At 34.8% G+C, this 14,316-nt stretch overlaps 3 protein-coding genes across 4 annotated transcripts; 1 reads left to right on the top strand and 2 right to left on the bottom strand.

Annotated features, from left to right (window-relative positions):
- Positions 1-847: 847 nt before the first annotated feature.
- LOC123221580 lies at positions 848-1,393 on the top strand. The gene is made up of 2 exons (XM_044644403.1): positions 848-1,024; positions 1,130-1,393. The coding sequence occupies exons 1-2, from the start codon at positions 848-850 to the stop codon at positions 1,391-1,393; spliced, it is 441 nt and encodes a 146-aa protein (XP_044500338.1).
- Positions 1,394-5,773: 4,380 nt separating this feature from the next.
- On the bottom strand, positions 5,774-11,308 carry LOC123220223 (protein CHUP1, chloroplastic). Its single transcript, XM_044642300.1, is given in 9 exon segments — positions 5,774-6,164; positions 6,252-6,395; positions 6,686-6,797; positions 6,905-7,086; positions 7,735-7,866; positions 7,947-8,095; positions 8,098-8,356; positions 8,450-9,151; positions 11,199-11,308. Coding segments are annotated over 8 exon segments (1,662 nt in total). The 5' UTR covers positions 9,023-9,151; positions 11,199-11,308; the 3' UTR covers positions 5,774-6,053.
- Positions 11,309-12,294: 986 nt separating this feature from the next.
- Positions 12,295-14,267, bottom strand: LOC123220114. 2 transcript variants are annotated; one of them, XM_044642133.1, is made up of 3 exons: positions 13,416-14,267; positions 13,189-13,335; positions 12,295-12,808 (listed from the first exon to the last, which is right to left on the bottom strand). In XM_044642133.1, the coding sequence occupies exons 1-3, from the start codon at positions 13,821-13,823 to the stop codon at positions 12,491-12,493; spliced, it is 873 nt and encodes a 290-aa protein (XP_044498068.1). In that variant the 5' UTR covers positions 13,824-14,267; the 3' UTR covers positions 12,295-12,490. The 2 variants fall into 2 exon arrangements, with proteins under 2 accessions (XP_044498068.1, XP_044498069.1); XM_044642134.1 differs by having other exon boundaries at positions 12,295-12,805.
- Positions 14,268-14,316: the final 49 nt, after the last annotated feature.

Raw genomic sequence — 14,316 nt, 5'->3', positions numbered from 1 at the left:
CTATGTAAGCAACAGTGGTATCTATGTGGCAAGATAGTATGTGTCGGAATGACAGATGGATATTAAAGGACAGGAATAAAAGCATCATATCGCATCAGCAGCATCAGGGAATCCGGATATTCTTAACCTGGCCAGTCCTCTCTCTCTCTAGATATGCATATTTTACCATCCAACTTTGACCAACTAACAGTCCAATTTCTTCTCCGTCCTTAACATTTGCAAACTAAGAACAATTTTTTTAAATACCCTTTAAATATCAAATTCTCATCCGCACCCAATTTTTCCCTTTCCTTTTTCATTTTTACACGGCCCCACCGCCGTTGTTATCACGATCAAGTTGTCATCTGTTTCTTCTGAAAGTCAGCCCACACTCTTCTCTTCCTCTTTATTCCGGTAAGTCACCCCACATTTTTATCCTCATTAACCACCTTAGCAGACCTCTGGAACATAAATCATCTAATTGTCAACAACTCTCAAGGCCACTAAAACAAAGATATTTTGTTAAGTTCTTTAACATTTTTTTAAATACTTTTAGCTGATGAATGTTATTTTTTTATGATATAAAATTAAAGATTATTTGGGTTGAAAGTCTCTATAAATTATATGTTGTGGTTGTCCTGAGATTAAAGAATTTTTTGTCTTATGTTTTGTATGATTTGTTAAAGTTATCTTTTGTACAAACAGTCTATATATATGACTTTATTTTGTAAAATAAAGGTGGTATGAAAAATTTACCAAATAAGTTCTACTCTAAACTTATATTTTTGTTTTTATTTTATTTATGTCAATTTTTTACTATCAAATAGTATCAAAGCGGAATTCTTGAGGGATCTATGGAAGAAGAAAGATGTCAAGCTGCAACAACTTTCTTGGAACTGGACCTCCTCAGTTTGCAGAGGAGAACTACCATATATGGGCTAAAAAGATGAAGTCTTATCTTAAAGCTTTGAATCTATGGGAGGCAATAGAGGATGGACCAAATCCAACACCCTTAGGACCTGATCCAACTCTATCACAGATCAAGGTTCATGAAGACCAAAAAGCTAGAAAGCCAAGAGCTTTGACCTGTTTTCATTCGTCTCTATCATAAGCTATATTCATAAGAATTATGACTTGTGAATCTCCAAAGGAAGTATGGGAAAAGTTAAAAGATGAATTTGAAGGCAGTGAAAAAGTTAAATCAATCAAGCTCCTAACTTTAAAGAGGGAGTTCGAATTGCTAAGAATGAAGGATAGGGAAAATGTAGAAGACTACTCTTCTAAGTTACTTGATCTAGTCAATAAGATTAGGCTACTTGGAGAAGAAATAATAGATAAAAGGATTGTAGAGAAGATAATGATGAATCTTCCGGCAAAATTTGAAGCAAAGAGTCTTGTGATCATAAAACTCTGACTGTGGTTGAACTAATAAGTAAATTGCAAGTACATGAACAAAGATCACTTATGAGGGAAGATAAAGTCACTGAAGGTGCTTTGCAAGCAATGCATAAGGGAAATCAAGCTAAAAAGGATGGCAAGAAGGTTGGTGGAGTCAAATCAGACAAAGGAAAAATAGTGGCAGCTTTAAAGAATTCAGAAAATAAAGGCAAATTCCCTCCTTGCAATTCTTGTCACAAAACCAATCATCTAGAAAGAGATTGTTGGTTTAAGGGAAAGCCTCCAATTCAATGCAAATATTGCAAGAAACTTGGTCATGTTGAAAAAAGCTATAGGTTGAAGCCAAAACAAGATCAAGAAAAGAAAGCTCAACAAGCAAATTATGCAGAAGAAGAAGATTAGGAGACCAAAGGAAGCTTGTTCATGGCCACTCAAAACTTTAAAGCAACAGGGAAGCACACATGGTATGTTGATAGTGGTTGTAGAAGCCACATGACAAAGGATGAAACCATTTTCTATAAATTGGACATATTTGTTAACACCAAAGTGAAGCTTGGTAATGGTGCGGTAGTTCAAGCTCAAGGGAAGGGTTTCATGTTGTCCAAACTAATCAAGGTATCAAATACATTCACAATGTGCTTTATATACCTTGTTTAGCTCAAAATTTGCTCAGTGTAGCTCAAATGCTACAAAATGTATATTCCTTGCTTTTTAAAGAAAACTGTTGTTTTGTTTATGATATTAAAAATAATCTTGTTGTTGAGTTGCCTATGGTGGATAAAAGTTTTCTATTAAATTGGAGTTGTGTTAAAGAAACTGCAAATCTTGCTAGAGTGATTGATTCAAAACTGTGGCATAAAAGGTTTGGTCATGGTAGTTATGATTCATTAAATTTACTGCAAAAAAACAATATGGTGTATGGTTTACCTAAAATAGTGAAACCTGATAGTGTGTGGGCCTTATGTCAAATGGGAAAACAACATAGGTTGTTGTTTCCACATTTCCAACTTGGAGAGCAAAAGAGAAACTTGAATTGATACATACAAATTTGTGTGGTCCTATAAAGACAAAGTCCTTGAACAAAAACAAATACTTTGTCCTTTTTATTGATGACTTAACTAGGATGACTTGGATCTATTTCATAAGATTCAAGTCTCAACTTCTAAAAGTTTTTAAAAAATTCAAGAAGATAGTGGAAGTTAAATTTGGATGCAAGCTCAAGGTTGTACAATATGATAATGGAATGAAGTTTAATTCAAAGGAGTTCAATGATTTTTGTGAAGCTGAAGGAATAAAACACCAACTGACTATAACTTATACCCTGAGCAAAATAGGGTTGCTGAAAGAAAAAATAGAAGTATAATGAAGATGGTGAGGTGTTTATTGGCTGAAAAGAAGTTGTCGAATGAATTTTGGGCTGAGGCTGCCTATACTACAATTTATTTGCAAAATAGATTGCCAACTGTTGCAGTGAAGAATGTAACCCCAATTGAAGCATAAAGTGGGGTAAGGCCATTTGTAAAGCATATGAAGGTATTTGGAGCTTGTTGTTATATGCATATTCCAACTGAAAAGAGGATCAAGCTAGATGTCAAGTCATAAGTTGCTATTTTCGTGGGTTATGCAACAAAATCTAAGGGGTATAAGTCTATAATGTAATGGACAAGAAGATAGTAATCAACAAGGATGTACTTGTGGATGAGGATTCATTTTGGAATTGGGAAGAAAATGAAGTCCAACAGGGTAAAAAAGAAAATCAAAGTGATATTCTTATAGCAAATCAAAAAGAAATGGTTGAAGCAAGTTCACAAGTTGAACTTGATGATCTAGATAAATCTATAAAGGGTAAAACAAAGTCACTTGCAGAAATTTATGAAAAATGTAATGTGGCATTGATTGAACCTTTAAGCTATAAGGAAACAACAAGGTATAAAGGGTGGGTTCAAGCGATGAAAGAGGAAATGCATATGATTCAAAAAAATAAAACTTGGGAATTAGTAAAAAGACCTTATAGAAACAATGTTTTAGGAGTAAAATGGGTGTATAGGGCAAAAGTTAATCCTGATGGGTCCTTGAACAATTTGAAAGCTAGGCTTTTTGTCAAGGGTTATGCACAACAATATGGTGTGGAGTTTGGTGACACATTTGCACTAGTTGCGAGACATGACACTATAAGATTATTAATTGCTCTTACTACTCAAAACAAGTGAAAATTGTTTCACCTTGATGTCAAATTTGCTTTCCTTAATGGAGAGCTTGAAGAAGAAATTTATGTTGATCAGACGTAGGGGTTTGAAGTTAAAAGGAAAGAAGAATATGTTTATAAGCTTAACAAAACTCTCTATGGCCTGAAGTAGGCTCCAAAAGCCTGGTATAACAAGGTGGACAAGTATTTGAGAAGTTCAGGATTTATGAGGAGTAACTTTGAGGCCACTCTTTATATTAGAGAAGATAAATATGGAAATATGCTAATTGTGTCTTTATATATTGATGATCTATTAGTAATTGGAAGTAGTGAAGTGCAAACGAACAAGTTCAAGGCTGAAATGGAAATCAATTTTGAAATGTCAGATTTGAGGGAAATGCACTACTTTCTTGGATTGGAAATTCTACAAAAGTCAAGTGGAATTTTCATTTTCAATAAAAGTATGCTACAGAGTTGTTAAAGAAGTTCAAGATGGAGAATTATAGGGTGGTATCTACTCTTTTAGTTGCAAATGAGAAATTAACCAAAGAAGATGATGGTGAATTGGTTGATCCTACATGCTATAGAAGGTTGGTGGGAAGTCTTTTGTATTTGACCGTCACCACTCTTGATTTGATGTATTCAGTTGGTCTCTTATCAAGATTCATGCAAAAGCCAAGGGAGAAACACATAATGGCTGCTAAAAGAGTTTTCATATATGTTAAAAGGACTTTGGATTATGGTATTGAGTATAAATCAGTTGAAAAAAGATTGTTGTAAGGGTTCTCTGATAGTGATTAGGCTGGAAGCTTGGAGGATTCAAAGAGTACCTCAAGATATGCATTTAATTTAGGTTCTGGTGTTTTCTCATGGAGCTTTAAGAAACAGGAGTCTACTGAAGCAGAGTACATTGTAGTTGCAAGTGCCTAAATCAAGCCATTTGGTTAAGAAAACTGATAGAGGATCTCAGCATGAAACAAACTGATGCAATAGTTATATGGGTTGACGACAAATCTACAATTTCAATGACTAAGAATCCAGTGTTTCATGGAAGATCAAAACACATAAAAGTGAAGTTTCATGCTTTAAAGGAAGTTGAGTCGAGTCATGAGATCAAGCTGCTGCATTGCAACTCAATTGAACAGATTGCAAAAAGGGAAATATGAATAACAAAGGCAAATGCTTGGAGTATTCAAGAAAAATCTTAAGGAGGAGTGTTAAGTTCTTTAAGATTTTTCTAAATACTTTTAACTGATGTATGTTAACTTTTCATAATATAAAATTAAAGATTAATTGGGTTGAAAGTCTTTAGAAATTATATGTTGTGGTTGTCCTGAGATTAAGGAATTTTTTGTCTCATGTTTGGTAGGATTTGTTAAAGTTATCTTTTATACAAACAACCTATGTATATGACTTTATTTTGTAAAATGAAGGTGGTACGAAGAATTCACCAAGGAAGTTCCGTTCTAAACATATATTTATGTCTTTATTTTATCTATGTCAATTTTTTACTATCATATTTCATGAAAGACTATTAAGTGTTCTGTCTGATTAACACCTCACAAACTAATTTGTTCATAAATACAAGAATTAATATGAAACAAGAAGATGTTCCTCCCAAAGTCGTTTGGTAGATGAGTTTCTCACCAATCTTTGAAGAGGAAAGACTTCCCTGAACTTTTGTGGCAACCAGATTAAGATACACTGACATAAAGGCCAACCATCTTTCTTATAATGACTTACCCTAAGAAAACAAATCATATCCCGCTGTGCAGAAGATGACCTTGCCTTACCGCTTTTTTAGGTGGCCTTTTTGTTTCAACACACTACCATTCTCACGAAACATCAAAAAGAAGCACAACAATCACCCCAAGAACTTTGGTGGTTAAGGTTTTCAAACTTATATGGGCTGAAATGTAGATTTTCAACTTATAAAAAGAGTTAAATCATTATAGTTAAAATATTAAAGTGAAATATGCAAAGAGTTTGTTTTCTCAATTTTTTTTTTTAAATTTGTATGATAAAATTTTCTTTTCTTTTTGTATCTAATAAAATCATTGTTTTATCTTTGTAATGCTGGTTTTTTTTTTTTTTTTAACAAAGTTAGATTTTGAATTTTAAAAAGTGGAAAAGTCTTTAAAAGCTAAACCTTGGGTGTGGAAGAATGTTAATCACTTAAATACTTATACATGGGCAATAACATGAGCATCATTCAATGCAAACATGCTAATCAACAAGATTTACTTAAAACTAGCTCATCTTCTTCCACATGGTCAGTATCATTTCTACAATTTTCAGCCATTCCAAACCTGTAAGCAGATTTATGTAAGCCTACTGAAACATGATTGCATGCTTACCAACTCCGAAAATTTCACTCACCACTGCTAAGCTTTTAAATATATATTCTCAACCATCCTCTACATATTATATGCATTAACAACTTTCTCCATTGACAAACTATTATACAAGTATCTGAATTTCATTATTCTCATCAGCTTGGTATGCCGGCTAACAATTGTTGACATCCACCAAGGTGTCTTGGAACACGCTGCCTAATCTCTTCAAAAGCACACAATGTTTCTGAATCAAGGCCCCCTGCCAACTGCATACATACCAATAACACATCACAATATGATTATAATATCCAACTCCCAATCACATGCCCAGCAAGAAGCTGGAGGATGATTACCTGGTGAGCCCTGTATGCAAAATGCACACCCTGAAGCAGAAGAGCTTCTTGACTTGATTCTCTATCTGAATTTCGAACCGATTCAAACTCCATTGTTACTCTCTTCATGTATACCTGGGCCAGCTTCATAGAAGCTCGCTTTATCTGCATTAATTGCAGCAACTCTTCACTTCACACCAATTATATTGCAGCATGGGAATTCAACAATAAGACCATACATTTTTTTTTTAAATATGAGATACAACTTGCAAAACTATTTACAGTATGAATCAACATAAAAAATGCTAAAGACGTTCTAATATAAGATCACTCAATACTTAGATGATGTTCTAAAGGCATACATACTACTACTAATACTACTCAGCAGACTTTCAAAAAAGTAAGAGATCACAATCAAGGCAACAAATGACACTTCATTCAAGAAAATAACAAACCTTGCTCACAATTCCTGAATCAAGCATCCAGTCAACTGGAATTTTGCAGTCCTGGTAAGAATGCATAACAGAATTTCGCAATTTAATTAGCCTTTGTATGCTCCGTTCAGACCTTGCAGAAGAGATGGAAGACAGGCAGACAAGTCAATAATGTCAGACTGACATTACATACTTCCATATCAAAAGAGAAATAGAATTCATAGCATAGTTTATCATTACTTGTCAAGTAAGCTAGCCATCTTCTTCAAGGCAGCACCACATGGAATATTTAGGTCGTCCTTATAGGATAAAATCTCACTCTCCAGCAGCTTAAGTTCTCGATATTCAATAGCAGCTTCTCGCATAGCATCAGCTTTCCTCTCAGGCCACTTGAAATGCTTTAACACAGCCTGCTCATCTGCCTGCGGAAGGTGGGATACAAAATAAATATCCTCCCTCTAGAAGCAAGTTTTGCTTACAATAGCAACTTCAAAGAAACATTAAATCACCTACATCATAATCTCTTTGGCCAATAACATTTATTAACATAAGCAATCTAACTACTGGAATATCAAGCACCTTTTTCCTAACGAAACTGAATAGTAATCCACCATTGTATATATGCAATAATCTTGTTGGATTTAGCATTTCTACTACAATTAATAGCATCCAGATTTTGATTCTGGAAATTTGAAAATCACTACAGAAAGGCTATATTACATGTGATATATCCATAAAGACCAAAAAAAAAAAAAACCTATGCGGTTATTGGATAAATTATGCACAAAGTGCCTAGTATTTATGACTCTTAAAAGCTATAAACTAGTAAGGCTCTACCTAAGAAATGAAATTCTGATAAAATCTAGTGCCTATACAACAGCCATGATGTTTCTTCATCCAATAACAATAAATAAATTTAGTAAAGTAATTTTGGCATAAAATAAGATCCTGTTAAACAGGAGTGTTGAAGTTCCAATAATTAAAAATAATCTTAAAACCATTACACCAAGTGACCCAGCAACTTAAAGGAAACTGTTTCATCAAATTTTGGAAAGGGGTTTAAAAATTACCAGTGATGAAAGTTCAGCATCAAGCCAATCCACAAATTTTAGAACGTCTTCTATATCTGTATAAGCAGCAGCGAGAACTTTCTGGATAAGACCATTGATGAAATCACCTTTGGTTTCAATGTCCGCTTTTATCTAAAATATCAAAACTTGAAACTTCAAAAAAAGCAGATCAACAGAACCATATCATCCAACAGAAAAACTCAAATCCTTACCGCCAACAGATGAGCTGAACGATTTTGGATTTCACCAACTATGCTACTGTGTGCACTACAAACTGCTGGTTTATTATAATTCTGTGGTCTCATAAGTTCCTTCTTTCCCTCTTGTTTTGTTAATGAGTGATAAAGCTGTACAAATGAAGAGCCTTTCTAGGGGCAGCTGCTCTGACTGGAGGCCTAGGTGGCGGTGGTGGTGGCGGAGGTGCTAGCAGTAAGTGGTGGGCCGAAACTTTGGTTTCTGCATCCACGGCTTTCGGAACAGAACATTTTGGTCCTGATGGTGGCTTAATACTACTTGTTTCTTTGATTACATCCTTTCTTACTATCGAGTGTTCCAATTTGTTGGCAATGAGTTTCTGAATGTCCTTGAATTTACGACTTTGAGACTCCCCAGTAGACTCCCTCTTCATTCAAACATAGAATTTGATATCAGAACTCCAATTGCCATACCGATTTAACACAAGACTAAGAAACCAGAACAATAATCATACACTCACCTGCTCAGGGCTGCTAAGTGCAGCAATCTTAGCTTGAGCAGCAACAAGATCACCAGTTATCTTGTTTTTCTGCTTCTCCAACTCCGCATTCAAGCTCTGTGCTTTGTCCAATTCTGTTTTCAAAGCTAAAACCTCAGCCTGCAAATCTTTAACCAAATTCTCACTCAAACTTAGCTTCTCCTCCAATTCCTTCTTCACTTTATTCACTACACCATCTTCACTATTTTTCGCAGAACAAGAGTCTGTAATTCGCGGCCTTCTCGGCCTGGCGAACTGCTCAACAACAGGGCGGTTCACAGAACGACCCAAGACTTTGGCTTCATCAAGTTTTTGAGATCGCAGTGCATCATCAGAAGATTTGGGCCTGTTCAGCACAAGAGACCTCCTTGTATTTGCAGCAGTAGCATTGGTCTTTAAATCGGGGAATACAGATTCTTGTTTTGGCGAAGGAGAGGGCTTGGTCTTAGCGTTTGGTCTGAAACGAGGTGGGGTTTTTGTTGCGGTTGTAGAATGTGACATGGTGTTGAGCTTTGTTAGCCTTTCTGCTTCTGATGGATGATGCTTCATGTTCATGGGGTTCTTCAGAAACTGGAAGTTATGAAACAAATGACAACTGCCAACTGTTTTAGGTAAGTTAAAAAGTGAGGCCTGGGAACCCGTGGGCTAGGGGAGACAAGTCACTGTCTCTGTCCGTCTCTGATGCTGAAATTAAACAAAACCAAATATTAACCACAGTAACAAACATTACAGAAGCTACTGATAATATTACTGGGAGTGAGATAGTCTTGGATTCTCTGCAACAGAAAAAGCTTAACCATTTAAATAGTGTTATTCATTTACCTCAAATACTTCCTTTAGCATGTGTTCTGCCTTGAAACAATGACCAAAACTCTTCAGCCAGATGAATACATTACATACACAATTCTGACATGACATGACACTCTTTGTTCTTAGATTTGGCAAAGATTTGCATGTTAACAGCTTAATAAAGCATAATTTTAACGACATAGGATTTACTTTTAGGTTTATAAATCAAAACTAACTATAGTTATACATATTTAATATCTCTCCCATGTTTTATTATACTTATTCAAACTATATCTAGTATCCCTGTATAACCAATACAGGGGTAGGGATGGTACATGTTATCACTGCAATATTAAGATCTCTGCTCCATCTCCTTCTCCTGTCCTGTTTTCCATGTGGGGCATTTATTAAAGTTAATTCCGTGAACACCTAGTGCTTCTTTCTGTGAATATATAATGAGATGGGTCACGACCATGACAAAATAAAAATAAAGACAAGAAATCATTGGAAAACGACCCCCAACTATTTATGCATACATCTACTCTTTGCCATCAGTGCTGATATCTTATCTTAAACTATAAACCCTAGTCATGATGCTGATGAAGAAGTTAATGTAGATTCCAATTTAAGTTGTCTACCCAAATGTTGGTTACAAAGCCAAAACAGGATAGTTGGTGCATCTAATCATCCCATTTAAGTTAGTGGGCTAATCCTGTTACTATTAATCTGGAATGTATCATTAAGTTTATGTTTAGTGTGTTTTACTATTCTAGTGTACTGACAATATCAAGGTTGGGTAGTAATTATTAGTTAATGGTTGTAATGGTGGTTCCACCATGCAAGATTCCATTCTAATTTCTGTTATGGCGCATAATAATATAAATTAAATGCTACAAACCCATAAAAGAACAAGGCATGGATGGATAAGATTGCTACCCAGAAAGTAATGTGTTGATAATTTTACTTTATTTATATTATATATGCATAAAAAGACACAAAAATTTAGTCATTATCATGTTTGTAATTTGTTATACATCTATAAAAATGCAAATTCTCTTTGTGGGTTTCAACCAAATGTGACACTTTCAACTTTAAAGATAAATCTGATGCTTGATTGTGTAGTAAAGGTGGACAAAAATGCAGATGCATGCTACCTGGTATTCAATTTACAAGGCTTCTTTTTCATAATAAAGTTAACTAATCTTTAAGGTTGCATAAAGCTCATCTCAGGCAGCCGAATATTAATTATTTATGGTTTACACTACAAGTCACAAGATGAAAGTGGCCATCGGTGAGTTAAGAGTTGTTCATGCGGTAAAAGCAAACAGGAGAGAGAGTGTTATATGCATGAGGTTGTACATCAATGAATTTCACCAAGACAGCAACCACAGAAAGCTTAATTAAGAACCACTTAATTTATGGCCCCAATGGTCCATGATGAATCTTGCTTGTACTGTTCCTTTTCCTCAACTTCATTAATTTGCCTAGATATGAAGTGCTTTCTCAGCAAAAGATGGATATATATGCACTGTACATCTGACGATAAACAAACGCCGATGTGGCAGCTTCGAATTTATTCAAGTGCATGCTTTCATTAGAAAGTCTTACTCCTAAAAGATTTTTACTTGAGGAGAAAGAGAAGGAAGGCCGACAACCGAAGAGTAGTTTCTTTTGTCAGTTTTCTTAATATGAACAAGTGTTTGCCTGCATTATTTATACTGCACATGCTCCTTTATTAGTTGATCATTAATAAACAAAAGATAGAGAGCAAGCTAAAATTTTCGTAACATTGGTCAACTATATATTAAGCTTTATGCATGGTATCTGCAAACTGCATGCCTTTATTTCATCATTCTGGTATGTATCCATGGAACAAGAAAGATTAAAACAGGAAAAGCTAGCAATTAATATCAATATACCAGAGAAACAGAAAGGTACGTACCTTCGACTTCGGAAACTGGGTGTTTGAGGATTTGAAGAAGAAGGCAGAGGAGCAAGGAAATAAAGATGGTGGGGATTTCCTTTGAAGTAATACTACTACGCTGGCTAGCTACAGCTTCAGACTTTAATATTATATACAATTACAAGCAAGGGTCAGGGTCAGGGTCAGCGTCGGAGTCGGCGTTTCTGTTGGTTAGTTGCTACTTCGCATCATATGAAGTGTCATTTGTTGGGTTGATTGTGATTTCAGACTTGTCTTTTCTCCTAATACACTCCACTTTCCCCTCTACAATTCACGTGCTTTTATTAATTAATCGTATTCATGGCTTCCATTTTGATAGTAAGTTTTTGATTTTCACAGTGTCATATCAGACACTTGGGTCAATTTTTCCAGCAGTAAACAATGAGAATCTGGTTATGAACAATGATTTCAACACCACCCAGTGACTAATGATGGAAACAAAACAAGAGTAAAATATACTCACTTTCAATTCCCAAATAATTAATACTAAGTAGTTGAGAAGTAGGAAAGCCGCTGTATATTCATGGTAGTGGGATTAATTATTTATTGTATTCCAATTCCTCTTTAATCTTGTTCTACCTTTTATTCCTTTTCAAGTATGTTGAAAATATATACCTTATACCTGCTACAATTTTGGGGAGTTGGTAGGTCAATTATATTATGCGCTTATGGCCAAATCTGTGACAAAATATATATACTTGGTTTCACACCACCTATCTAATCAATGCTCTAATAAATATTATATATAAAGTTGGAGTGTGAGTCTGATTATGCCCAAAGGACATCTTTGCGAGGTTGGCTAATAGTCCTTGAAACTTAGTATGATTATGAATGTAAACATTATTAACTAAATCATATATATTTGTGGTGTTCTGTGTGATTAATTTTGATTTTATTTCTTGTAGTTTGATTTATTTCTTATACATGAAATTTCTCAACATGTGTAGAATAATGCATAATCTTTTAGTTTTACTTAAGAGAGACAATGTAATTATTTATATAATTAAAAAGGGTGGTTGGTGAATTGGGATTGTCAGATGTTGAGACACCAACTTACTTGAGCTATCTTTTCATCAATTTCAGCCAAATTTATATATGAAGTATCTCACGTGTGAATACATTTCCAGCAAACTCAAAATCAGAATTACATTGTCAAAAAAATCTGCAATAGTTATGGCAGTTACAATTGTAAGATTGCAGACTGTTAATAGAAGTCAGTCCTGTTTGTTATTGTCACTCCATACTATCAGAAGCAATAAAATAAGACAAGTTTACTGAACTATTAGGTTGATGGCCTTGGGGACTAGTTCATGAAAACAATCTGAGACCTCCTTATTTTTAAATTTGCACCATGAGTTTGCTTCTTCATAAACCCAACTGTTACATCCTTGGTATATTTTTGGGCATGAATCAATCACAAGGGTTTTAAGCTTAACCAGGTTCTCAAGCAAATAACTCAAGAGCTCAACTTCATGCTGGTTACCATTAAATCCATTGATCTCAACTTCAGTTAAAATTTCATGGGGACATTCAGCAAGAAGTCTCTCTATCATCTCTGTCTGTTTGATAAAATTTGGAGTAAACAGCTGCTAAAAAAGGAACAAAACAAAGCCCAGGTTGAGTATTCTTGTTTAATGGGAGTTCAGAAACTAAAGCTGCATATAAGTCATCGTACATATGCATATGAATGTAGATGCAATATAACATCTTAAGTGAATCTCACGTTAACAAAGTAAGGGAGAGATATTAAGTATATACGACATCCACATCGTTTAAAGATAATAATATAATATTAGTTAAATAGTCTATAAACTCTTAAATTATTGGTTTGCAATGCAAAACTTAAAAACAAAACCATGATATACTGTGTGCCCGAAGTGGAACCAAGATGTTACATGCAATATTATCATCAATACATGAATAGAAATTTATAAACTAAATTTTTAAGAATGGTCAGTTTATAACTTACATTCAGTTCTAACTTCTGCAACAAGGGAAAAGCTCTGAGGATGTATGCAATCCAGATGAGTCTGTCTTCGTCTTGAAAAGGGTATATTGTCAGAATCAACAGCTTAACATTGGTAAATACAAGTTCATTATTTGGAAGCTTAAGTACCTGAAATTCAAAAGTGATATCCTTCGATTATGCACAAGAAATTTCCAGCAACTTATGAATAATGGGAGAATTCTACTCACATTCATGGACTTAACCGACAAGAAGTTCAATTTTTTCAATTGAGGTATCTCGCTTCCCAATCTTGTAAGAGCATAAGTTACACCATTATGTCCATTATAAGTTGAGAAATAAAGATACGTTTCTGTCAGGTTTCGCACATATTTGAAGGAGAAGTTTATTAGAATACCAGTATATTCCAGGCTTGCAAGACTCTCTGAAGAAATTTCAATCCTATTTAATGTAGGACAACACTTTATACACAGAAACTTCAACCGCCCTTGGCTTGAACCAGAACCAGAACCGCCGATATTCAAGTTGAAAGGACCTTGGCATTGGATAAGACTCAGTTTTTCAAGGAGAAAGCAATTTGATAAAAGATTGTGGAGTAGTTCATCACTGATACACACTTTTCGAAGTTCCAGAGTCATCGGGGTCTGCCAGTTTAGAGTCTTGGAGACACTGAGAATGCGAAAATCTAATCTCAGATGCTTTACTAAACTCTTTCTTCCAGGTGGTTCAAAAGTGAAAAATCAAATTTATATTCCGGAACAAGCGTTTCGGATGATATCTACTAATATGGCACTGTGATAGGTCAATATCAATACTTTCCACACCCTTGCTGATAGCACAGTTCATCCAGTGATTAATATGAGAAGAAAACTCATCTCCCCATGGATTATAAATCACCAAAGAATCAATCCTGGGACAGCCTATGTAGCAGCGTTGTTGCATAATGCGATCAACTCGATCCACAAAATTATGCCTATGTAAATCTTTGTTCATTGGAATTACATTAACATAATCGAAACTGAGGTGGAATGACAAGTCCAGACGAATCTCCATTGTTTACACAAAGTACTAAGCCTCACAGCTTCTTTCAATGGAAGCAATGAAATTATTTCTGAAAGAACCCCATCTGGT

Source organism: Mangifera indica, chromosome 7, assembly GCF_011075055.1.
Source record: "Mangifera indica cultivar Alphonso chromosome 7, CATAS_Mindica_2.1, whole genome shotgun sequence".
In the NCBI taxonomy this organism is placed as follows: domain Eukaryota; kingdom Viridiplantae; phylum Streptophyta; class Magnoliopsida; order Sapindales; family Anacardiaceae; genus Mangifera; species Mangifera indica.
The sequence above is the reverse complement of the archived record's forward strand: the minus strand, read 5'-3'. Positions and strand labels throughout refer to the sequence as shown.